The 27427-nt window shown below is 44.7% G+C and overlaps 1 protein-coding gene across 3 annotated transcripts in view; it reads right to left on the bottom strand.

Annotated features, from left to right (window-relative positions):
* LOC119965323 (follistatin-related protein 5-like) overlaps positions 1 to 27427 on the bottom strand; it is a 709947-nt gene that overhangs the window by 588752 nt on the left and 93768 nt on the right. For 2 of the 3 annotated variants that reach the window (XM_038795916.1, XM_038795914.1), the window contains exon 3: positions 11552 to 11585. In XM_038795916.1, coding sequence (XP_038651844.1) covers positions 11552 to 11585 — 34 coding nt within the window. The remainder of the gene's footprint in view (positions 1 to 11551; positions 11586 to 27427) is intronic. The other variant, XM_038795915.1, reaches the window with a different exon arrangement.

Genomic DNA, 27427 nt, shown 5'->3' with positions numbered 1-27427 from the left:
ATGCTGCCCCAAATGGAGTGTGTTAATATTGGAGATTATCATTTGTGGCCTTTGGAAGAACGTGTTTGGTGGGATTAACATGCTTATCTCATTTAATATTTTCTTAGGTTAACAGTTTTTGATGCACACATCCTATTTTCATTTAGTGGTGTCCAGGAATGGATAAAATTTAAAGGGTGACCACAGTCATGCCTTAACCTTCCCATTATAACCCTACCAGCTCATTGACTCTATGCAAAAAATTGTAACCTGATATTCAATCCACCTTTGTATGGTGAAGTGATGTTAAACATTGAGATACAGGATGAATCTTCTGACCTAGCAAACTTTGTTCAATGATATACCCCTGGCTGTGTAATTATATGCACTATTTTAGGATTGAAATTAATTCCCTGCAATTTCTCTAGGTTGAACGTCATTTCTCACAGTTGCTAAGTGACTGGAGAGCTCTGAAAAAAAACCTGACTCCTCTAAATTGCTTTTATTGTTTCACTTCAAGAGTAGTTGCAAGAAGCAAGCTCTCAGATAAATACAAGATAATACATGGGTTGGGAATTTCCTGGGGGGGTTTCCCACTTCGCTGCCAAATCTTCACTGGGAGTGCCTGCAGGAACGTAATTTCTGTTGGATTTATGACTGTGTCGGAGGAACCCCCAATAAATTGCAGACCACGGTTTAAATCATGGGAACAAATCTTTCTCGCATATGTGTGCGATTATCGTGAGTCCGGTTGGTGGCTGTGTGATTTCCATGTGGCTTACTAGTTAAGAAAATAAAACTTGCAGTTAAAAATGCTGATGTTAAGGTGGGAGATTGGAAGAACCCCCAGCAGTGTTTTTGCGGGATGTGGGCTTCCCTGGCTAGGCCAGCATTTATTGCCCGTCCCTAATTGCCCTCGAGAAGGTGATGCTGAGCTGCCTTCTTGAACCACTGCAGACTCTATAGTGTAGGTACACCCACAGTGCTGTTAGGGAGGGAGTTCCAGAATTTTGACCCAGCAAAGGTGAAGGAACGGCAATATATTTCCAGGTCAGGATGGAGTAGAACTTTCAGGTGGTGGTGTTCTCGTCTGCCTGCTGCCCTTGTCCTTTTCGATGGTAGCAGTCATTAGTTTGCAGGGTCTTGCCGAAAGAGCCTTGGTGTCTTCTACCTGTACATCTTGCAGATGGGCGGTGGAGGGAATAAATGTTTGTGGAAGGGGAAGCAATCTAGTGGGTTGTTTTTGTCATGGGTGGTGTTGAGCTTCTTGCATGTTCTTGGAGCTGCACTCATCGAGGCAAGTGGAAAGTGTTCCATTACACTCTTGACTTGCACCTTGTAGGTGGTGGACAGGCTTTGGGGAGGCAGGAGGTGCGTTACTCACCACAGGAGTCCACCTGTTGAAATGATGACATCATACAAAATACCTGAGGGAAGTTCCCTATTTTTCTTTTTCCAATTAAAGGGCAATTTCGCGTGGCCAATCCACCTACGCTGCACATCTTTGAGTTATGGAGGTGAGACCCTCACAGACGCAGGGAGAATGTGCAAACTCCACACAGCCAGTGGCTCGGGACAAGACCGAACCCAGGTCCTCGATGCCATGAGGCAGCAGTGCTAACCACTGCGCCACTGTGCCATCCTGTAAGTTCCATATTCTAACCAATCTCTGGATAAGGAGATAACAGTGAGGAAGACTGTGAAAGGCATCAGGAAGACATATAGCCTGGCATTTCCTCAGTGAAATTTTGCACTGTCGTGGCACCTTCAGATAAAATTGTTAGACCCATTGTTGGACTCCAGAAGGAGTAACAAACAAGATTCCTGAGTATGCTTATTTGCAAACCAATTATTGCGAACATTGGTGTGAACCTGGTGGACAACTGTATAAGCAGCTGAAGCAGCAGGGAATTTCTGCAGTGCTTAAATATACTGTTGTGCCTGTGCTGTTCTGGAGTTCATAAGGGAATAATAAGCTAAAGCTGAAACATTGCTGGGTCTTTCATTTCTCTCCCAAATAACTTCACTGCATGTGTTGCCAATACTTTTCTATTACACTTGGACTGAGTTATGAATATTCAACTGCTATCTAAATCCAGAGAACAGCAGGAAATGGTCCCAAGCCAGCTGGAGAGGAATTTACACTATTACAAATGCTGGACTTTATAAGACAGTTTTGTTTTCAATTGCTTCATTTAATATAAGGTAAAATGGGGTAACTTGGAGAGGGGGATGTGACATCCTATGAAATTGGCCCAGAGACAAGCACATGTGACCGCATACTAAATATGCTTGGAGATAAGCCCATGTCACCTACTTGCTATGGAGACAGAAATTCAGACCAAAACGTATTGAGAGTAAGGTGCAATTTTAACACCTTGACACAAGGAAGGAGGCAGCTGATCTTGCTGTGTGCAGACTATCAGAGTCAGTCAGGTGGAGATTTGGGGAAGAAGATCCACAGCAAAAGAAAAGGGTTCATCACCAAGCAGATTGCTGGTACGGATGGATTTCCGGTTTGAAGAAATAACATTTGTGGAAAGTTAAAGAACAAAAACCACTGAAAGACTATTCAATTATGCTGGAAAGATTGAGTGATGGGGATTTTGTTTAAAAGGACGCTGAATCTAATTATCATGATCAAAGGATATGGGGGGAAAGCAGGATTAGGCTATGGAGTTGGATGATCAGACATGATCACAATGAATGGCAGAGTTGCTCAAAGGGCCAAATGGCCTCATCCTGCTCCTATATTCTTTGTTTCAATGATCCATATAGGTACCATTGCGGAGCAGACTCAATGGGCTGAGTGGCCTATTTCTGCTCCTATGTCCTATGGTCTAATGGTACCAACAGCATAGACAGACCACCTGTGAATGGGGTTCAGCTGAGGGAATGTGTTTGAGGTGCTAGTGTCCAAATTAAGAAGCAGAAATCAAAAATATTTTCATTCCTGAATTAATACCTAATTTGTGTACTGCAAATTAGCATAGTATCAAACAGATTAGAGTCAAATCTATGCCTCAAACCGTGATAGAGGAATCAAGGGTTTTGATTCATGAAGGACTGGCACCTGTATTTGGAATAGAGGGAGCTGTATCATTGGGCCTGTCCTCCACTTATATTGGGTTGCCTTGCAAATTGAATAACTAGTGCTGCAGACAGAGTTTTAAACTCAAGAGGGAAGCAGAGGATTCAGGTCAAGGCCATAGAGCAGCATAGTGATTTGGTTAAAGATAATCAGAGTGTGGCAGGAAACTGCACACAATGGAAAATACTGCTTGATAGGCAGTTTGTTTTCTTAGATCTATTTTGTCAATGGCCCAAAGTAAGAGATGCCATGTGCTCATAGTTTCTGCTTTTGAATCTGTAATGATTGGTTGATTAACTCTTTGCAGTAGCAGAGGTTTTTAAAAAATTAAATTATACCTTTTTTTAAAGTGTGTCCACACATGCCATTGTTACATGGGGCCGGTTGAGCTCAGTTGGCTAGACAGCTGATTCATGATGCAGAATAAGGCCAGCAGCGCGGGTTCAATTCTTGTACCGGCTGAGGCTTTTCATGAAGGCCCTGCCTTCTCAACCTTGCCCGTCGGCTTAGGTGTGGTGGTTCTCAGGTTAAACCATCACTGGTCAGCTCTCCCCATGAAAGGGGAAAGCAGCCTATGTCATCTGGGACTATGGCAACTTTACACTTTTTGTTACATTAGGATTCATTGATTCTGTCAGGAGTGAATAATTGGTCATGGAGGGTATGAGGGACCAGTGAGAGTTTGTGGGAGGCATGGGTTGGCACAGAGGATAAAAGGGGCCATTGGGTGTGGGTTGGCATGAGATGGCATGGGTGGGGCCTTGTACTGGTGGGCAGCTGAGGAGGTGTGAGGAATGAGGGCCTAATATTGAACAAAACATCTGGGAAGTAGTTCCAGGGAACTGAGGAGAGGCTTTTAACAGCCAACCTTGGGGCATGCACCCTCCAGTTCTGGAATGAAAAGCCCGCCTCGTGAAGCACATTTTCCCAAGCCAGGTTTGCTGAGCCAGGAGATTTCCAGAACTTTGGAACTTCTTCTTCATAATAGTTCCAAAGAAGAGTCATACTGACTCGAAACATTAAGTACAAATTATACGTCGGACATCTTGAGGAGTTACGGGTTAATGAACAAATTTCTTTGTCTCCTGGAGCAACAGACTTGCCTATACAAAGAGAATGGCTTCAAAGAGCCCTGAGTAGAAAGCATGGCTTATCTTCTGTTCCAATGTCTGAGCATTATCTGCAACAATTATGTGCACAAGGAAATGTGACTGGAATGGCATCTAGGATAATAAACACAGGTAGATCAATCTATTAACTATGGTCTGGGGAAGGAGTGGCGCAGTGGTTAGCAGTGCTGCCTCACGGCGCCAAGGTCCCGGGTTCGATCCCGGCCCCAGGTCATTGTGCGTGCGGAGTTTGCACATTCTCCCCGTGACTGCCCCCACAACCCAAGAAAGGTGTGCTAAATTGCTCCTTAATTGGAAGAAAAAGAATTTGGTACTCTGAATTTAAAATAAAACAAAACTGGCCGGATAACGATGAGACCGAATACCGGAGGGAGATAGAGAACCTAGTGGAGTGGTGTAACGACAACAATCTCTCCCTCAATGCCAGCAAAACTAAAGAGCTGGTCATCGACTTCAGGAAGCAAAGTACTGTACACACCCCTGTCAGCATCAACGGAGCTGAGGTAGAGATGGTTAGCAGTTTCAAATTCCTAGGGGTGCACATCACCAAAAATCTATCCTGGTCCACTCACGTCGACGCTATCACCAAGAAAGCACAACAGCGCCTATACTTCCTCAGGAAACTAAGGAAATTCGGCATGTCCACATTAACCCTTACCAACTTTTACAGATGCATTATAGAAAGCATCCTATCGGGCTGCATTACAGCCTGGTATGGCAACTGCTCGGCCCAGGACCACAAGGAGCTTCAGAGAATCGTGAATACCGCCCAGTCCATCACACGAACCTGCCTCCCATCCATTGATTCCATCTACACCTCCCGCTGCCGGGGGAAAGCGGGCAGCATAATCAAGGATCCCTCCCACCCGGCTTACACACTTTTCCAACTTCTTCCATCGGGCAGGAGATTCAGAAGTCTGAAAACACGCACAAACAGACTCAAAAACAGCTTCTTCCCCACTGTCACCAGACTCCTAAATGACCCTCTTATTGACTGACCTCATTAACACTACACCCTGTATTCTTCAACCGATGCCAATGCTTATGTAGTTACATTGTATATCTTGTGTTGCCCTATTATGTATTCTCATGTATTTTCTTGTATTTTCTTGAATTTTGTTTAATTCCCTTTTCTAATGATCTGTTGAGCTGCTTGCAGAAAAATACTTTTCACTGTACCTCGGTACACGTGACAATAAACAACTCCAATCCAATCCAATCCAACTATGGTCCGGAGAGAAAATGGCCAATGAAAAATATTGTTCAGCAATTTCAGGGACAGAAACCAGGAAATTGTTTTGAGTGAAGTTACTTTGGCATAAACAACTGTAACAGTTAACATGAATAGATTCAGGAACAGATGTGTCATGAGCACTTGAGGAGAATGGGATCAAAGGCTATGGGGAGAAAGCAGGATTGGGCTATTGAGTTGGATGATCACATGATCGTGATAATAATAATAATAATAATAATAATAATAATAATAATCGCTTATTGTCACAAGTAGGCTTCAATGAAGTTACTGTGAAAAGTTGCCACGTTCCGGCACCTGTTCAGGGAGGCCGGTACGGGAATGGCGGGAATGATGAATGGCGGAGCAGGCTCGAACATCCAAAAGGCCTCCTCCTGCTCCTATCTTCTATGTATCTATGTATGAGGTCTTGTGGCATGCACATTTGTTGAAGGCAGAATGAAGTCTATATGGTTTTAAGCAGTTCATTGTGGAGCTCAAATTACACAGAAATTGAAAAACATTCTCTGTTTACAGTATAATACAACTTAAAGTTGTAGTAGCCTTCCTGAAAATCACGGGCTAGATTCTCCATTTTAGAGACTAAGACCCCACGCCATCGTCAAAACTGTGGTCTTTTATGCCAGGAAAACTGGTGTCAAAAGCATTTTAAACTTTCCACTCCTTCGGTATTAAATCCTATTTGTAATAACAGCTTATTCGTGCAGTCCATGCTTGACTTGGCATTTGCCTTGTGGAGGAAAAAGGGACTCAAACATTTTACTGACGTGTTTGTGGATGGGAGCTTTATCAGCTTTAGCAAGCTTGTAGCCAAATTTAATTTACCCGAATCTAACTTCAACGTTATTTTCAAGCCCATGGTTTTTCTCATTTCCCCATACAGCTTTCATTATAATCCGACAATGAATACCCATTTCTATTAGTCACATTTTGTACGGATTTGCATATTCAGGTGAGTAGTTAGAGTCCCTTGAATAAGTCTACCCCAAACCAACCCAGCACCTGGGATCAAACGGCTTCACCTCGGAGTCCCCGAGCAGGTGCTGTTTAACACTAGTATCCACATAAGTGGACCAGGCATACTGACACTTGGGGAGGGGTCTCACAGGCGATTGGGGGCCACTGGGTGGTCGGGGTCTGGGCAGCATGGTACCCTGGAACCCGCGATGCCACACAGGCATCTTGGCACTGCCATCCTGGCAATGCCACCCGGGTACCCTGGCAGTGACACCTGGATGTCACCATTTTAGAATGGCGTCCCGATCTCTTGCTGCACTGGCGAGCTGAGCTTGTTAGCGCAGGAAATGGGAGTCAGTGCGATCTTGGCCAGGCGTTCCTCGCCGAGGCTCACAATTGAAGCACAGTCTTGTTTAATAGCAGGGGCATTCTCGGTGTTGTCCACACCAGGAAAAACCCAGCTAAACAAGCTCAACATGGGACTCTGTCATTTCCATTAAATCGCGCCCATGGAAAAAATTTCATCAGCATTTTAAACTTTCCACTCCTTCGGTATTAAATCCTATTTGTAATAACGGCTTATTCTTGCAGTCCATGCTTGACTTGGCATTTGCCTTGTGGAGGAAAAAGGGACTCAAACATTTTACTGACGTGTTTGTGGATGGGAGCTTTATCAGCTTTAGCAAGCTTGTAGCCAAATTTAATTTACCCGAATCTAACTTCAACGTTATTTTCAAGCCCATGGTTTTTGTTCGCTCTCACTGTCCATCCTTTCCTCAATGACCTCCAAGTTGGACAGGATTTTGTCATTGCCTCAAACCAGCAGTGGTTCTATTTCAAGGTTGTATGGTCTCATGATATCCTCTGGATCCTGCCCTCTCCATTGTCTTGTTATGCTCTAGGCGTAGCATAAGCAGCTTCCTTGTGGTGCACTTGACAAAGGAAGATTCAGACGTGGAGATAACTTCAATACGTTTATTAAACTATTTACACTTCTCCACTCGGGTTCGCCCCTACTGTTAATCCTACTATAGCTACTCAGACTGACTAACCAGTCTGCTACAATCCACGTGGTGGGAGTGATATTGAATCAACCCTGTGTCTCTACTCACTGACTGTCTCCACTGGAAAAAGGAGGATCATGTGTGCTGTGTCCTTTATATATGGGTTGGTGTAATGCCCTCCTGTGGTGGTGTCACCTCTGTGTGTATCGTGAATGCCCATTGGCCGTGTCCTATCTAACTGTTCTATTGGTTGAGTGTCTGTGTGCCATGTCTCTGGTGCTCCCTCTAGTGTCTAGCTAGTCTACGTGTATTTACATTAATCCCTTGTGTATTTACAGTGATGCATATCACCACATCCATCAGGTAAGAAATGCTTGGGAAGCAGAGCTTGGGCTCTACCTTACAGATGACTGGTGGGATCAACTCCTCATCCTTCTGTGCTCATTTAAGCTTAATTCAGTTTTACGTTCTGCACAGAATTCACTTTACCAAGGCCAAAATTAGTACCTTTTCCTCCAACACAAGCAACAGATGTGACAGGTGCTCACTCGCCCCTGCAGACCAGACCCACATGTCCAGCTTTACAAAGAGTCATCCAGACTCGAAACGTTGGGTGCAATTATCCCAAAAAATTGCTCTGTGTCATTTTGGGCAGATTTGGCAGTGTGATTTGCATTTGGGTGTGATCCAGCCCGGTATTCACCCACACTTAGCCATTTTTATGGAGCATGGGGGTGCAATCGAACAATCTCATTGCGCCTGACACAGTGAGGCATACGACTCGTGGGACATACGACGCTCGGAATACCTCCAGATGTCATTGCATTTGCTTCATTAATAGTCCGCAGTCAGATTTAATTAACCTGGAAGTCACCTAAGCCAACCAATGCTTAATCCTGATTGGACGATTTACTGTCTTTTCTATATTTGGAAAGGATTGAGTATGCCATAAGAGGATCCAACAAGTTTTTTTTTGTAGATGGCAACTATTTAACTCTTTATTTTGAGAGATTATTACTGTCGATTGTTAATTTTACTGTTTTTTGTCGTTTTTGTTTGTCTGTTTATTGGAAGGAAGTTGCATTATGATACTGTATTGTACTTTGTTTACCTGCTCCTTTCCTTTTTTGGAAATCCGTAAAAATATATATTTTTAAAATAGATTGAATATGTTTTGAGACCAGGCTGGGCCATGGCTATTCTCCACCATGGTTAACGCACTGGGGCAGCTGCCTCACTTACTCCATCTCCACCCGCACTATAGATGAGGGAGCCATTTCAGGGTCAAGAGAGGTGAAATTGTGCACGAACTGACTTGAAGAGAACTTACCCCTCCTGCATCTTGTCACTGATCTAGCTCACAGTGAGGGAAGTGGTGATGGGGGGAAATGAGGAACAGGAGCAAGAAGATGGGTGTTATAACCCCACAGGCCCACACGGATGAGCTGATTAATCTCCCCATGAGGCTCCTGAAATACGAACTCACACGCTGAGGGGTGGAGACCCATCTGCGAGGTATTGGATATGGGACGTAAAAGCCGGCCCAGATAGGAGCCAGCCTGTTGGGTGCAGTCCCAGCACGTGCTTGGATTGTGCTTGTTCATAGTTTACTTCCACAATAAACTTTTGTTGAACTCTCTTTCCAGACTGCTCTGTGACCATTCAAGTGGGTTTAAGAGAGATAGAGGCCACGGGTCAGAGGTTCAGCAGTGAGGTGAGTCAGGGAGAGGGAGAAGCCCCATGTCAGGTCAGCAGTGAGAGGATGTCAGGGGTCAGGAGAGGCCCAGGTCTGGCGGTCAGCAGTGAGAGGGTGAGTCAGGGACATGGTGTGGCCCCAGATCTGGGGGTCGGCAGTGCGACGGTCAGTCAGGGGTAGGGAGAGGACCCAAGTCTGGGGGTCGGCATTGAGTCAGGGAGCAGGAGAGTCCCAGGTCTAGGGGTCGGCACTGAGAGGGTGAGTCAGGGGTAGGGAGAGGCCCAGGTCTGGAGGTCGGCAGTGAGTCAGGGAGCAGGAGGGTCCCAAGTCAGGGGGTCGGCAGTGGGATGGTGAGTCAGAGGTAGGGAGAGACCCCAAGTCTGGGGGTCGGCAGTGAGTCAGGGTGCATGAGAGTCCCAGGTCTGGGGGTTGGCAGTGAAGATAGTGAGTCAGGGAGCTGGAGAAGCTATTCCAAAATTACGTTGATTGGATCACGCGGCCGATGAGAAACAAGGTTAAAATAAATCACACAACACTAAGCACGAATACAGGCCCCACCAATGTTAAAGTTAAACCATGTTAAATGGGGCAAAGTTAAACAAGGATTTAAGACTGATCAGCTATGCTGTATGTTAATAACTCATAAATCATGCTCAAACCATAGCAGGAAGGAGTTTGACTAACACTTGAGCGTTAGCATTCTGTGAAGCGCCTTAGAATAGAATAGAATAGAACAGTACAGCACAGAACAGGCCCTTCGGCCCTCAATGTTGTGCCGAGCCATGATCACCCTACTCAAACCCACGTATCCACCCTATACCCGTAACCCAACAACCCCCCCCCTTAACCTTACTTTAATTAGGACACTACGGGCAATTTAGCATGGCCAATCCACCTAACCCGCACATCTTTGGACTGTGGGAGGAAACCGGAGCACCCGGAGGAAACCCACGCACACAGGGGGAGGACGTGCAGACTCCACACAGACAGTGACCCAGCCGGGAATCGAACCTGGGACCCTGGAGCTGTGAAGCATTTATGCTAACCACCATGCTACCCTGCTGCCCCTGCTACCCTGCTGCCTTGTGACCTTTTTCTTTACTATAGGCACTCCATAATGGCAAGCTAATTGTGAAGATGTAAAAAGACACAGAAAGATGTTGTTACTGATAGAGGTAGGAAGGTATGGGAGAGAGGTTGCCAATGAATAGGCAGAATAATGGACAGAAAAAGAAAGAAATGCAGGTCGATAAACACAACTAATGTCATTGACAATCATCTAATTAAAATATGGCAAATCTTCAGGATTCAAAGTAATTTGCTTTTGAACTGATTTGGGTGTGCAGATAAAAGTTAAAAGTTCCATATCCATGCTTGATTGACAGATTCAGGCTGAGAAATGAATGGTTAATCCTTCCGTTTCTGTCAGCTTAATTTATGGTAAGCTTATATCTGCAATGGCTCTTCAAATACAAGCATTAAAAATAGGATTCGCACACAAAGAAGGATTTTGTTGCCAAACCAAATTGTTTCCACCTTTTAAAAACAAAAGATTGCTGTCCAACTCTTGGGGGAAAATCAATGGCTGACTGGAGTGGCTGGCCATCTCTGGCACTGTGATTTAAACCTAATCCAGAATGAAAGGACAGAAGTTTCAACCTGATGGTTTTAATGGCTGTAAGCCAGTCAAGCTGAAGGTACTGTCAACCTCAGTTCCTAAGTGCACAAATTTACAGCATACATTTATTCTTGTTTATCACAAATTGGTGCTAAGTTGTCTGTCTCACTCAAAGGAGCCTCAAATAAAACTGGTGTGAATGAAAATGTTGCACTGATGTAATATCGGATGCTCTTGAATACCGCATTCAATTCTAGTCACCAAAGCACAGGAGAAATATTCGTGCCCTGAAGTAATCTAAAATGGGATCTTAAGGTTGATCCTGATGTGCCAAATTTAATTCAGGGCGTGTGCAGATAAGACAGTGCATAGGACATGTGGGACCCCTCAAGACATCGCCATGTTAGACCCTTAATTCCAAGGTTTGATTTCAGTGTGAATGATGGGATTCCCATTCATTCAATCAATCTGTCACCCAATGCGAAGCAAATCATTACCCGTTTTGAACTTTGTTCCAGTCAGGCAGGTTGTATTGAAATCAGGCCTCTAATGTCTTGAGTGCTGAACAAAGAGTAAATACAACCGGGGGAAGAAACTCAACATCAATTTTCCCACTCTCTGGATGAGAAATGATTGAAGGGAGGAGAGGGTGGAATTTGGGAAGATCTCCCCCAAGGTTGTGCCGGGTGCTAAACCTCAGGTATACAGGGCACCCAGCTGAAATAGGGGTTAGGCATTTTGCATATTTGAATAAGGGCCCTATCTCTGACTGTGGGACCTTGACTGAAGGTTGTAGACTGCACATTTAAATTAGAGTCACTTACCTTTCCTCTTTATCAAGTCTGAAGGTCCACTCTGCTGCAAATGAAAAGAAATAGTAATCAATATTTTGCATGTCAATAACTTAGGTCTACTGCAATTTTACGACTGCCAATCTTATTACAACTGATTACAACTAATATTTTTAAGTCATATTCTGCGGTTCTGCCACAGCATGCACAAGAGCTTAAGTTGGGACTGTGACCCTTTGCACCATGAGCCCTTTCCCAAATCTTCCACTTCAAGTGCCATTTGTAGTGATCTTCAAAATTCATTTTTAAGTCAGTGTTGCTAAATTAGTATGGATATTTTTTGGACTTTACCAATGAAATGTGTCCTTTATTAAGACTTTTAAAGTTGAAGGGGGAGTTTTAAAGTTGAAACGGCGAGATCATCGATGCCAGTCATGTTTGGACAGTAATTCAACCTATATTTTTTTCATTCATGTGAGCATTGCTGGCTATGCAATCTCTAATTGCCCATCAGAAGGTTTTGGTGAGTTGCCTTCTTGAACCACTGCAGTCCCTGAGCTGTAGGTACACCCACAGTGCTGTTAGGGGGGGGGGGGGGGGAGTTTTACGATGTTGCCCCAACGACAGTGAAGGAGCAGCGATATATTTCCAAGTCAGGATGTTGAGTGATTTGGAGGGCAACCTCAAGGTGTTGGGGTTCCCAGGTATCTGCTGCTCTTCTCCTTCTAGATGGTAGTGATGGGTTTGGAAGATGCTGGCTGAGGAACCTTGGCGAGTTACTGCGTTGCATCTTGTAGATGGTACACACGACTGCCACAGTTCGCCGGTGGTGGAGGGTTTGAATGCTTGTGGAAGTGGGAGCAAACAAGTGGGATTTTTTTGTCCTGGTTCATGTTGAGCTTCTTGAGTGTTGTTGGAGCTGCACTCATCCAGGCAGAGTGGAGAGTATTATATTACACTCTTGACTTGCGCCTTGTAGATGGTGGACAGGCTTTGGGGGGGGTCAGGGGGTGAGTTACTCCCATAGGATTCCCAGTCTTTGACCTGCCCTGGTAACCACAGTGTTGATATGGCTAGTGCAGTTCAGTTTCTGATCAGTGATAACCTCCAGGATGTTGATTATGGGGGATTCAGCGATGGTAATGCCATTGAATATCATGGGGCGATGGTTAGATCACACTTGGAGGAGATGGTCATTGCCTGGCATTTCTGTGGTGCAAATGTAACTTGTCACTTGTCAACCCAAGCCTGAATATTGTTCAGGTCTGCTGCATTTGCACATGGATTGCTTCATTATCGGAGGAGTTGTGAATGGTGCTGAACATTGTGCAGTCATCCGCAAACATCCCCACTTCTGACCTTATGATGGAAGGGAGATCCTTGATGAAGCAGCTGAAGATGGTTGGGCCTAGCACACTACCCTGAGGAACTCCTGCAGTGATGTCCTGGAGCTGAGATGATTGACCTCCAACCACCACAATGACTCTCCAATGTGCCAGGTATGACTCCAACTAGCAGAGTTTCCCCCCTGATTCCCATTGACTCCAGTTCAGCTAGGGCTCCTTGATGCCACACATGAACAAATGCTGCCTTGATGTAAAGGCCAGTCACTCTGACCTTACCTCTGGCAATCAGCTCATTTGTCCATGTTTGAAACAATTAGGTCAGGAGCCGAGTGACCTTGGCAGAACCCAAACTGAGCGTCCGTGAGCAGGTTATTGCTGAGTAAGTGCCGCTTGATGGCACTGTTGATGACTCCTTTCATCACTTTACTGGTGATGGACAATAGTGGAAATTGGCTGGGTTGGATTTGTCCTATTTCTTGTGTACAGGACATATCTGGGCAATTTTCCACATTATATTAATTTATCTCCTTCAGTAAGTTCTCCAATTCCCTTTGATTATATTATTTAAATCATTGCTTTGTTTAAAAAACAAAATCGCGCATATAAAATGAGTACTGTCTGCAATCCTTTTAAGCTTTATCATAGTTTTGAAAGATTTATTAACTGATCTAATAAGTAATGAAAGTAGTTGGGATTGCCAATCATGTAATAATCTGGTGAAAGTTCACCAAGTTGAAATGTTGGGCACGATTTTACAGCCATGCTGCACCAGAAAAGCAGCTCGCCACGGCGCAGCGTGGCCGATAGAAGCTGGGAGACCCCGCTTCGGGGATCTACCCGGCTCGCAATGCCTCGCGGGATCTAGTGCAATTTCATGAGATGTTGCGATGTAAATCTCACCCATTTTGGGCGTGATCATTTTTTAGCAAACCTGCATATTAGAGCGAGACAGCTAGTCTCACTTTAATGTGCCGATTCCCGAGGTACCTACGGTATGTGATCTATCGCCTTCCCAGGGAGACCCAGCGTCTCCAATGAGAGGGACACTGCTCCTCACTACTGAGGAATTCCGGTGAGCAAAATGGGGCGATGTGCGGCCTAGACGGAACATTCCCAACTGAGGCCTCCTATCTAACGCGAGTGCCATTTTATACCATTGTGTTTCTCGGCACTGCAAGCAGCGGGAAACATGTAGCTAAACGTGCTCATTATGGGACTATGTTTGCCTTTAGCTAACTCTGTTTCTCTCCCCATAGATGTTGCCTGATCTGCTGAGTGTTTCCACCAGTTACTTTTTTCATTGTTACATTATTATTACTTTGCCATTTGTCATCCCACCACAATAGAACTTGTGTGTTTAAAGTACCTTTCATAGTCTCAAGACATCACTAAAGGTCTTCAGTGACCAAGGAAGCATTTTTGAAGTGCAATTACTTTTGAAATGCAGAGAAATGTGGTCATCAACACGTGCTGCGCACAAGCAAATTAGATAAAAAACTAGCTAATCTGTTTTTCAGTGTTGGTTGAAAAATAAATGTTGACCACGACTGCAGAATAACTCCTCTGCTCTTCCTCAAATAACACCACTGGACCAGTGATATCCTGCCGCAGCACTGAAATGGTTCTTATAAAAGACACAAAGGATATCTGATAGGACTGTGCCTATGCTAAATTATAGCTCCTCAATCATCCTGAACTATCTGCAGCCTTTGACACGTTAACCACACTATCTTCCTTCAATGCCTCTTTCAGTTGTGGCCGCTGTTTGGTTCCATTTTTATATATTTGGTCAAAGCTAGAGAATCGCCTGCAATGGCTTCTCTTACCACTGCAACAATCTTAATTATAGGCTGGGATTCTCTTAAGTCGTTCGCGGTTAGGATTCTCCGGTCCTGCTGAAAGTGAATGGAGTTTTGGATGGGACACCAAATTCTTTGTTATCGCTTGCAGGGGGTAGCAATGAACGGCGAATCCCGGCCATAGTATCCCCAAGGATCTCCCCTTGGCTCCCGCCTATTTCCCATCAATGTGCTGCGCAGGCCATGCGGTATCATCTATAAAAATAACCTCAGGTTACACACGTACGCTGCGACATCCAGCTCTACCTCACCGCCACCTATTTTGTCCCCTTCACTGTGTTTGTTTTGTCACACTGTTTGCCTCACATCCAATGCTGGATGAGCAGAAATTTCCGTCAATAAAACATTGGGAAGACTGAACTCAATGAATTTGGTCCCTACCACAAACATCATTCTCTAGCTATTGGCTCCGTATCTCTCCTTCGACTATCTGGGGCTGAACAAGACTGATCACAACCATGACTCTGATTTGATCCTGAGCTAAGCTTCCAACCACATAGCCACACCATCACCAAGACTACCCACTTGCAACTCCATAACATTGCCCATTGCTTAAGCTCATCTGCCAATGATGTGAATGTGGGACCAAATGGGATATTTCCAAATTTGCTGATGGGAATGAGTTGTGAGGAAGATGCAAGGATGCTTTAAGGAGACTTGAATGAGCTAAGTGAATGGGAAAGAGTATGGCAGGCAGCATATAATGTGATTAACAGTGAAGTTAACTACTTTGGTAGAAAAAACAGAAAGGCAGCATATTGCTTCAATAGTGACAGGTTGGGAAATGTTCTGTGGGGGTTGGGGGGAAGTTGGGGGTGGTGTTCAGGGATGGGGTCTTCTTTTTATTTTATATTGGGGAAGCATTTAAAAATCTTTTAAAACTAAGTGACATTGTGGGACCCACCCCTTGCCTTTTATTTCTCTCTCAATGCAGTGTAGAAAACCGCTGTTGATGCCAATAGCTTCAGCAGCACTTTTACCACCCGCTGTGACACACTGCACATTATAAGGAAAATTCTGTCCATGCAATTGCTTAGTTTCCCTGTGATTTCCCTATTCTCCATGCCTCTGCCTGTGATCGACCCACATTTGTCCTTGCTAATCTTTTCCTTTTCATATAGCTAAAGAACCCTTTACAGTCCACCTTTGTATTTCTTTGACAAATAGTCATACAGGCTTGAAACGTTAGCTCCCGTCTCATTCCACAGATGCTGTCAGATCTGCTGAGATTGTCCAGTATTTTCTGTTTTTGTTTATATTTCTTGCTAGCTTTCATTCATATTCTCTGTTCGCTTTCTTTATTAGTTTCTTTGTCCTTCTTTGCTGGATTCTAAATTACTCCCACTCGGGCTTACCACTTTTTCTGGCAACGTTATAAGCCACTTACTTTGATCTATTCTACAAGGAGTCAAGATCGAGGTACACGCCTTCAGTCAAAGAATCAGGAACAGGTCTAGGCCATTAAACTCTGTGAGCCACCCCTACCATTCATTCATATCATGGCGAACTGAAGCTCAGATCCATTAATCTGCCTTAATCCATTTCCCTGGATACCCTTAACTAATGAATATCGACATAAATGACTCGTGGCCAAATTTCTTCAATCATTTGCTCTGAACAGAAAATGGCATTTTCCCACTATTTCAGCACAAGCTTCAGGAAATTATGGGCCCAAAGTACAGGGCTAACTGAATACTGAATGTGTAAATCCGGCTCCATTTCACTATTAAGATTAGTGAATCATCAGAACTAATAATCATCTCAATTGACTAGTGATAATGTTTAAACAAACACAGTCAAAACTCAACCCATTTTAAAGACATGTCGCCCTACCTTCCAGATGGTTCAGAACAGCATATCTTATGAAATATTACTTTTTTGTCTCGATCCGTGGCCCCCAAACTTGGTTCTACGGAACCCTGGGTTCTGCAGGACACCTGCAAGGGCACGGTGGGCGGTTTGGCTGCGGGTCCCAAGAAAAGCCAAGGCTGAGGGGACCCAAGAGGAGCTGAGGCCAGAAGGGCCTCTGAAGAGCTGAGGCTGAGGGGGCCTAAGAGGTGCCAGGGCCGCTGGGGAACCCGAGAAGAGCCAGGGCCAGAGTGAAGAGCCGAGTAAGAGGGGCTTGAGAAGAGCCGAGGGAGCCCAAAAGGGACCAAGGCCGAAGGGGGTCCAAGGAAAGTAGAGGCTGCAGTGACCCGGGAAGAGGGTGGGTGAGTGAGGGTGAGATCGGATGTGGATGAGGGTGGGTGGCGGTGCGGGTGAGAGCAGATGAGTGAGGGCGTGAGGGTTAGAGCAGGTGTGGTGAGGGAGTATGCATGAGTGTGCGCTCCCATTAAGATACCAAAATGAAGGTAAGACTTGGAAGTATTTGTTGAATAACCACTTTGATATTATAATAAATGTATACACATGAGACACAGAAACATCTTTTAAGTTTGCTTCTGTATCTATTGCGCAATAATAATCAGCAACTGAAAGATGCTATTTTCACACAGGAGGATAAAACATTTTAACTTTCCAACAGCAATCCTTAACTGTCTTTCCTGCCCTTCAGTTTGACACTGTAAGGAATGCTAATAGAAGAGATGAGCTGCAGTAGTTAAATGTTAAAGGTCATAAAATGCTAATTCTAAACTGAGAAAATGCTTTTAAAGGCCTCCACTATTTTTTACTCATCAAGGTGAGGGGTGTCAGTGCTAAGGAGTGACTTACTCTACATTTCAAGCGCCCAGTCGGCATTTAGCGTTTCCAGAATCGATATAGAATCACACAAACCCTTGTTCTCTTTTTTAGAGTCCACCATATACTCGGACCCTAACTTCCAGATAACTGTAATGTGGTTTATTTTCCATTTCCCAAATCATCTACCTACTTAAAGGACAATGCAAACTAGTGCCAAATGAGTTTTGTGTTAGAAATTCATGCCCACTTGAAACTCAACTAAGATTTCCCTTGGAATAAATAGATAGAGGAGACATACATGCTACAAGGCTGGACTGGATTTAAATTCAGGTCCCAGAAGTCATTTTTTTTTCACATGCTGATGCAACAGTTTTATAGTTCGATGTTGAGGTTAACAATTCATTCAATAGCATCAGCTGGTACAGTGTGGATGGCCGCGATGCCACAAAGAATGGATCTCTCTGGGCAGAAGCTCAGTTAGTGGATGATAGTTTAATTTGGATCCCATCAGCATTCATTTGCCAACCAATATTTTACGTACTTCAAGAGTGACATAAAATGCTGAATAATGCAGTCCACTGACTTGAACAAAACCAGCAGAAAACAATTAACACAGGCACAATTGATTTTACATATAAAATCTGTTGTTTAGTGAAATTTACAAGGGGATTGACAGGGTTTTATTGAGCATTTAAAACTTGTTGTTACATTTAGATGAGGGGTCCTACACGAACATAGTGAACAGGAAAAGAGCTCAACCATTCAAATTTTACATATTTGAAGCAAAAGCAATTTTTTTAGCCATGGAATTTTATTCTTGGTTAGGTTTTAGTTTCTGAGTGGGCTCTACCGTGGGCAGCACGGTAGCATTGTGGATAGCACAATGGCTTCACAGTTCCAAGGTCCCAGGTTCAATTCCGGCTTGGGTCACTGTCTGTGCGGCGTCTGCACATCCTCCCCGTGTGTGTGTGGGTTTCCTCCGGGTGCTCCGGTTTCCTCCCACAGTCCAAAGATGTGCAGGTTAGGTGGATTGGCCATGATAAATTGCCCTTAGTGTCCAAAATTGCCCTTAGTGTTGGGTGGGGTTACTGGGTTATGGGGATAGGGTGGAGGTGTTGACCTTGGGTAGGGTGCTCTTTCCAACAGCCGGTGCAGACTCGATGGGCCGAATGGCCTCCTTCTGCACTGTAAATTCTATGATCTATTACACAATATATTGCATATTTTATATGGAGGTCAAATGAAAAAAGATCTAACTGAGCAAAGTATGACAGCTGTCCCATCTGGGTCGCACAGCTGCACCTTTTATTGGCGGCATGGTAACACAGTGGTTAGCAGTAATGTTTCACAGACCCAGGGTCTCATGTTCAATTCCCACTTGGATCACTTTCTGTGCGGAGTGTGCACGTTCTCCCTGTGTCTGCGTGGGTTTACTGCGGGTGCTCCGGTTTCCTCCCAAAAGTCCTGAAAGACGGTTTGTTAGGTGAATTGGACATTCTGAATTCTCCCTCTGCATACCCGAACAGGTGCCAAAATGTGGCGACTAGGGGATTTTCACAGTAACTTCACTGCAGTGTTAATGTAAGCCTACATGTGACAATAATAAAGATTATTATTATTTAAAGGTGGAAGGATGCGACATTCCTCAGTGTCCGAATAGAGGACAGCAAACAACTGAACAAATTGAGAGAATAGATCAAAGATATACCGAGATTCTAGATTCTCCCATCAATTAATTTTCAATTTGTGTCTGGCAGTCTTCTGTCTTGTGAGACGATGGTTTGTGCCTCGATGGTCAACTCTGTGATAACTGCTGCGTCCCACGTTGTGGTAATGATCTACAGAGAAACTGGGGTGTCCTCTCCAGGGTACAAGCATTGGAAAAACTTAAAGAGGCCCTGGGCTGGTCATACGTCAGGACCGCCCTCAGTCCCACCGATTGAGTTCAAAGCAATGATGCAAAGCACCACATTTAGTTCTGGATTGGTCACAATTATTGCCAGAAAGGTGACATATTTAGACACCAGTTTGCCTTTTGGCTGCACTGCAGGTTTTTTTGTCAGGATTCACTTCAACTCTACTGAGATGTAAACAAGGTAGTGGAGCAATTTATCCACAGCGTGCAATTTAGTTCATAAGTGCTAGGGCATGTCCACCTCCTGGTCAGTGGGCCTGGACACTGCATGTTTGGAGACTGGAACCTCTTCCAGGTGCAATCTTAGTCTGGGCCTCAAAGGACCCAATTTCCATGTATTGGCATAAAGAGGGACAGTTGAGGAGCTGAGCACTGATAGACACATTGCTGTTAGGCAGCACTGGAGGCTGAAAATGAGAAGCAAACTAGCATACGAAAAGTGGAAAGCATGCTAATTCTCTTCACCCACACACAACAATCTCAGACTAAAGGGACGATCTGTGGCACTCTTTGCCACAGAAGGCTATGGAGGGCAAATCACTGAGTGTGTTTAAAACAGAAATAGATAGGGGGCGGAATTCTCCGATCCTGCGCCGGGTCGGAGAATTGTCGTGGAGGGGTCGCAAATCCCGTGACGTCACTCTGACACCGCTCCGCCGAGTCTCTGGCGACCGGAGATTCGGTGCGGTGCAGGTCGGGGCCTGCTCAACGTCACACACCCCTCCCCCCCACCCCCAGCGATTCTCCTCGTTCGACGGGCCGAATGCCACCGAGTTCAGCCGAATCCTGCCGCCGTCGTTCCCTGTGGTCCTACCTGGCGGGTCCTCACGATTCTGGCTGCGGGGGCTGTCCTGGTGGGGGGGGGAGGGGGATCCGACTCCGGCGGGGGCCTCCACGGTGGCCAGGCCCGCGATCGGGGCCAACCGATCGGCGGGTGGGCTAATTGTGGGGGTGGGCCTATGTTCCTCCGTGCAGGGCCCCTGTTGGGCTCCGCCATATTGCCCAGGGGCTGGCGGGAAGACGGCAACCCAAGCGCATGCGCAGACCCATGCCGGCTGTGGCATGCACGCGCGGACTCGCGCCGGCCGTGCTGGTGCCCATATCGGCAGCTGGCTCCGACGTTTATGGCGGCGTCAACACTTAGCCGCATTATTGGATTTAATAGATTTACAATCCTTGTAAAAACACCTGTTTGGAGTTAAATTTAGGGCTGCTGAATGGAAAATCAGATTACGTATGTAAGTAACTACAGCTAACCTACTGCAGATTCAGGATAAGGCAGAAGCTCAAGACAAAGGGCACGCTATATATATTTATAAGGAGAATTTTAAAAAAGAAATTCCATATGAAGGGCAATTTCGAGTGGCCAATCCACCTAACCTGCATATCTTTAGGTTGTGCAAAACGGTCTCCGGCACTGTGAGGCAGCAGTGCTCACTGTTCCATATGCTGGCCCTTTGTTCTTTAATTCTTGATCAGTCCATTGATAAACAAAGGAATTTGATAGCATTAATTTGAAATACTGGATATTTTACTACACATCCTAACACACAAAATTTATGTAAGGGAAGATTTGCATTTGTTGAATGTTTTGTAATGTGTTCAGTCGGCTAAGAGTAATAAAAACTCATATATGCATTTGGTTGTGTTTCAGAGGAGAGCACAAACAGATGAACAGCATGAAAAGGGTTCACTTCAATGGGTGAAAGGTTCGGGGATCTGCCTCAAAGTTCTGAATTTAGGCATGTAATTATAGGACCTCTTGGGTAGCACAGTATAATGCTGTTGTGAAGATATATGGTGAGACAGAAGATGAAAGCTAATTTGATCATCCGTGAAACCACTCCTGTACCAAATGAAACATGTTATTAGCAACTGCCGAACCTCTGTGCATATTTAATTACAGAACATGGTGCCAGTGCACTAAAACAAAACAATAAAGAAGTGCACAAACACACCACAAAATATCAATATCCAAGCACTCCAAAGGCTGAATTTTTCAGGTTACATGGGGTCAGGCTGGGGCGTGGCTCTGGCAAAATAGTGGGGGGATGCATCTGGAAAGGACCCAATGCCATTCAGACACTGGCAATGTGGGATGGCACTGGGAAAATTGGCAGCAGATGCCTGTCAGGCAGCTAAATAAGGACCATTCCTGCAGGATTTTATCCACATTAGGCAAGCACTCTGCTGTGCGACTTGGTATGGGGGGGGGGGGGGTCCTGAGCATAGGCTTTATTTACGAATGTTGGGCAGGATGGTGCATTTGGGAGTTGTTCTCCCACCAGAAGTGAATCGCTCCTGGCTTACACAGACGTTAAGAGCAGCCCTCTGGAGCAATTCACTCTTCTTTGCCATTTAATTTATGCATGGCGGGGGGCTCGAGGGATTCTGTTCCGAATCCCATTCTCAAGCTGCCATTTTGAGCGGGCAGCCCGATACCAAGGACCCACGACTGGCTCCTTCCCCCCCCAAAATGCAATTCCTCCCCCCCCCCCCCCTCATCCCCCCCCCCCAACAAGTAGGGACATCCTCCCCCCTCCACCATGAGAATTGCTGGGTCAACCCTGGCTATCTGGAATCTGTTACCCTGTCAATTACTGCCTCCTAAAAGCTATTTCACTTTGAAAGTAAACAGAAGCCCTATAGATCAAACGACCTGAAGGGGCTTAAAGTTTTGTGATATTTGGCTTTCTATGAAGTACAGGTGCTGCTTTTAACACCTCTGTCTGAGGCAGCAGGTGTAAGGGACAGATAGATGAAAAAGCTGTGATTTCTCACTGATTCTGCCTCGACTGCTCCTTATCTTCCAGACAAGGGTGACTCTGATATGGGGGTCTCTACTGAGGGAGTCTCTATTGAGATGTCTTTGATATGGGGGGTCTCTGATGTGCGGGTCTGATAGGGGTTTTTACTGGGGAGGGTCTGACATGGGGGGTCTGATAGGAGGGCTAGAGGTGGGATGGGTAGGATTCGTATTGTGCGAGGGGAGGGGCCCTCCAATTGACATTTGGGGCATCTACATTCAATACCTACCCCCCTGGCCCACTGCGAGTACACCACAAGGTCCATTGCGACAGGACCATAATGGCAAATACTTGCACAATCCATGCCAGGGTGTATCCTGGTTGAGAGGGTCAGAGCATCACAGAGGCATGGAGAATCCAGTGTCAAGTCCATTAATAGAATACAAATGAGCTCAAATGACCCATGTACATCTACCTGCCGGAGTGGGATGCAAACCTCAATTCCACCACCAGCTGTGGTCTGGAGCATAGCAACGGATTAGCTCTTGGCACTGATCTTCCTGGGATTCTACATTGCATCGGGAATGCGGCTACTGACAGTGGGCAGCGAAAAATCCACCCCCTAGTTGGCAGTTTCTCGATTTGACCACTTCGGGTAAGTAATATTTGTTTCCATTAGGGGCAGTAGCTGTCAGGATCAACACCTGAAAGTGGAATTGAAGAGTTTCAAAGAGCCTGCAGAACGTTTATTGAAGATCTTTACAGTGGGAAAACATTTTGCCGACAGGCAACTGCACTTGCTTTTGGCTGCTTTTAATGGGGTCCGATGACAGCAGATGTTTGCACCACTACCTACACATGCCATGCAGCACCCTGCAACAAAGCTATTCAGGATTAGATGTGGGATTATCTGTGAGCACCTTATTGTAATGTTCTTGTCGGATGGCCTGATTTATATTACAAGAACACTTGCAGCTATAGCTATAAATGATTTAATAACATTAACTGGGGGTAAACTATATACAAAACAACAGATAAATAACAGTATGAACATGCACAAGCAACCTCTCTCTCCAACTCCCTCCAGCCTGTCTGCTGTCACCTGACTCTAACATTCACTTATATATTAGTGCGACTCCTAGTGGTCAGTCAGTGAATTACAACACACCAATGATATCACGACACTTATTGCATCATTCTTCCAAATTCCATTAAAACGTTCATGATCCAACTGCCATTGGTGGGTTTGGTACCTCACCCTAAGAAAAGTACGGGGAGGTAAAGTTCATGCAATGGCAGCTGACTTTTGGTCTGTAGCCCCTGCTGATGTTGTCCCTGAAGGGGGTTCCCTGCAACTTTGTCTCGTATCCCAAATGCCATACGGTACCCTAAAGGGGACAGCAGACTTGCAATTTCTCCTTGATTGACTTAGCATCTCCAGGAGTTGAAAATGAGTATCCACAGAAATGCTGCCAGCCACCCTGGACAAAATCATGGGGTCATAATAACAAAATGTGTTTTATTTGCACACAGCTGTTTATTTGTCATAAACGTGTTGAAGTGGGAAAAGAAATGTTGTTTCATTGAAAGTCCGGAATCATCCAACAGGGCAATGAAGAGAATTTTGCTTTCCAATTAGTGTGGGATGGCTAACAGAATGGACACATTGGAAGTGTGGAGTCAGGGCATTTGGGGGAGGAGCATCCTTTGATGAAACCTCCAAGAATATGTCCAGAGTTGGAAACCTCAGGGGACACCTGAAAACATAGAGTGTTCCCCTGTCCAAAGGATAGCTGTTATCACGCAGGTGTCTTTAATGTAGAAAAACACTTTATAGTGCAACAATCAAAAAGGGAAGCCAAGTCAAAGGATTGGTAATTGGATGGGCGATTAAAAGATTTGTCAGGGGGATGGGATATTTAAGTGGTGTTGGAGAGGTAGATGTGTTTATGAGGGGATTTAAAAGCACAAAGCCCAGGAACAGGGAAAGTGGAGGGAGGGGGGGGTCAACAAAATGTCAAAATTGCAAGGACAGAGGCTGAGATTTTACAATCCCGTTCAAAGCAGGTGTGGTGGTGATGGAAATGCAAAATATGTTGAGGGGCATAAACGTGATCTACGTGAGCGTGACTTCTCGCTGCAATTGTCATCACATTGAAAGGTCTCTACACCTGATAATCCCCTCTCCCGTTACATAATCCATTCGCGTCACATGGGGGCACGCCAATGTGAATTACGACAGGTCTCCCATCGTGTTCACCTGGTGAGCAGAAGATGCTCAAGGAGTTCAGGTTCGAGCATCGCTCAGTGGTGAGACGGTCATGACCAGGCACTGCCCCCTTACACGGTCTCTGGTACTGTCAGGGCACAGCGCCTGGGGGGGGGGGGTCAGTGTCGAGGGGGCCTTGCATGAGGGGGTGCTCTGTTGCGGTGTTCAGGAGGGCTGTTTAGGGGGTGGTATTCTGGGGGGGGATGGAGTTATATTTCTAATTTTTTGTATCGGGTGCCCTTTAAAAATGGTGCCCCCATCTTCTTAAATGTAAATTTCTGGGTGGTGGACTCAATCGTTACATCGTGGGACCCACCCCTTCGCTGTTTTACTGCTATCAGCCAAACGATATGGCAGAGGAAGGTGCTTTTGGGGCCAGTAGCTTCCTTGACATTTTTCCCACCCACTGCGCCACTCTGCTAAAAAATTGGAAACATCCACCCAGAGAATGTGTGGGAGGCTGTAGGGCTGGAGAGGGATACAGAAATAGGAAAAAGTGTCGCCTTAAAGGGATATAAAGAATGAAGTTGAGTATCTTAAATTGAAGGCACTGGGGACCAGGAGCCAATGTCAATCAGTGAGTGCAGTGGTAATGGGAAGATTAGACATCGTGCCGAATATGATATGGGCAGGAGAATTTTGGATGACTTATAAAGTTTCATGCAAGCGGAGGCTCAAAGGTTGACTGGAAAAGTAATGAAAAAGTGTTGTTCAGAGCTGACAATGTTGTGGATGAGGATTACACCTGGTGGCTAAGACAGCCTGAGAAACAGGCAATGTTACAGATGTGGAAGTGGGTGTTCTTGGTGATGGAGATGAAATGCAATCCAAAGCTCAGCTCGGGGTCAAAGTGGACACCGAGGTCATGAACAATCTGGTTGAGCTGAAGACAGCATTAGGGAAAGTGATGAGTAGATATCAAGGGAGTGGAGTTTCTGGCAGGAAACAAATATTATGATTTTCTTTCCAAGAGCTGAGGAGAAGGAAACATGAACAATGTAAAACAATAATGCAGTCATTTATTAGACACTTGACTGCGATACACCACACATCTTCCCATTGTAATGATACCAAAAGTACAGCCTTATATGTGGATGAGTGGGGAAATGGGGGGCCTGGTGGGCTGCATTGGTGTGGTTCCCACACAGTGCCACCGGAGAGAGCATTGGTTAGGCACTCTTGCTTGTGGAGGAATAAGCTGACATCACTCTATAATATATGGTCAGCTCACTAATATTTCATAACATTCCGAGCATGTTACACATGACATACTGGAAGAATTAGTTGTGTGATCAAATCTCCAAGCACCAGTAGTATTCTATGGGAGGCATGGCTGCACATAGGATGGAATGCAGAGGGGCAGGGATGCAATGGTGACAAGGGGCATAAGCGAGAACAGCCAGGGAAATTTAAAACATTTATTGGTTAGGACCTTGTATTCAGCATCAATTCCAAATGCTGTTGGTTCAGGGTCTGCTGTCACATTAAGAAGATTTTTAAGGAACCCTAATGAACTCTGTACCTAATGCTAGATAGCCAGATCAGGGGATTTAGGTGATATGGCCTCGAGAACAGATAACCTGCGAGGCGCATCAGTCACGTGCGATCATATTATCAGCCCCTTTTAAATGTTTCAGTAATTGTGTTGTAATTTTTAAGTTCATCTGAATGAGATATGTAATAAATGAACGGTAGATGTACAGCCTAGTTCTTAACCATTATATTTTAAATGACCACTTTTTCATTTTCTAATCTTTGAGACAAATCATTAAAAATCTTGCGAGCAGTGTGAAGTTGAGAATTAGTATTCTGCGCACAATTTTTATCTTCCCTCACTCAACAGCAATAGAATCAACTAATGTAACCAGAGTTCTATTGGACTGAGGTGCTCCATCCATAGTACATCAATGCAGTGCAACAAAGCCATTGGAAAATTCAACATCAAAACTGCAGCATTTATATGAGTCACTCCTGATTCCAAAATTTTAAAGAAACCCTCTTTACTGAGAATTATGAAAATTCGAAAGGCAATTTCTCTCAAAATGGTTTGGATAAAAACGTGAGAATTTGTATGTAACAATAAGTTATTGTGGGTTTATTAGCGTTAAATCACTGCCAAAACAATGTATCCAATGAACACCTGGCATTCCAATGGGATACCTCAGAGAGATTGCATGATTCCAGCACGGACATCTGGTTAATGAAAGAAAAACAGCATCTAGTGCATAACGAAACAAAAACAGTAAAAAGTACCTTTTGTATTTGCAACAGCTGTTAAAAAAAAATCCTATGGGGTAAATCACAATTGCACTCTGAAATACGCTGGATGCAGTATTATTCCTAGAATGCATGATTCTGAATGGATTCCTACTTCAAGATCCGAGATTTCAATTCAATTCAGCTTTAAACATTACCTCAGAGTGACTCATTTTCTCTTCCTGCCATGTTCTAATTTGGCAAAAAGTCTGCAGTAGAAAATTACAGTCTTCATCCTTGCTTAATAGTATGCCATCAAATCAGATATGCATGCTGTATCATCTGCAATCACCCAGGTAATTTATATACAGATAAACATTATTGAAGTAGGTGAAGGAAAGGATAGTCATTTTTGTCACCCTTGTGTGGAGTCCGGTTTGGATTTTTAGCACAAAATGGCCAATCTAGCCCAGTTAAGAAATTATTGGATCCGATTTTGAACAGCATCCAATAATTTGTTTCTCAGAATCTAATTTAAATTATCCAAACAAAATAAAGCATAGAAACCAGAGACACTAACAAGCAAACACGGGGAAGAGAGTGATAAGAAAGGAAGATAAGCCTCCAGCAACCAAACAATTTCAAGAATAATGATTAATCGCAACATTCGGTTTATCTTGTTGGATGTTTTTGTTGAAGTAGTGATTGCCTGGTGATATTAGAAGGTTTGGGTGGTTTCTACCTTGAAAAAGCCTAGCTAATGGAGAGCTAGATTCACATAAAGAGAGAATGCTGAAACGCTCATGTTATTAACTGCATGTCTATTGATGTTATTTCAGCTCACGGACTTTCCAGTATCAATAACTTATTTCAGCAAATGCTTGCCCAGGGAGAT

Source organism: Scyliorhinus canicula, chromosome 4, assembly GCF_902713615.1.
Source record: "Scyliorhinus canicula chromosome 4, sScyCan1.1, whole genome shotgun sequence".
Lineage (NCBI taxonomy): Eukaryota > Metazoa > Chordata > Chondrichthyes > Carcharhiniformes > Scyliorhinidae > Scyliorhinus > Scyliorhinus canicula.
The sequence above is the reverse complement of the archived record's forward strand: the minus strand, read 5'-3'. Positions and strand labels throughout refer to the sequence as shown.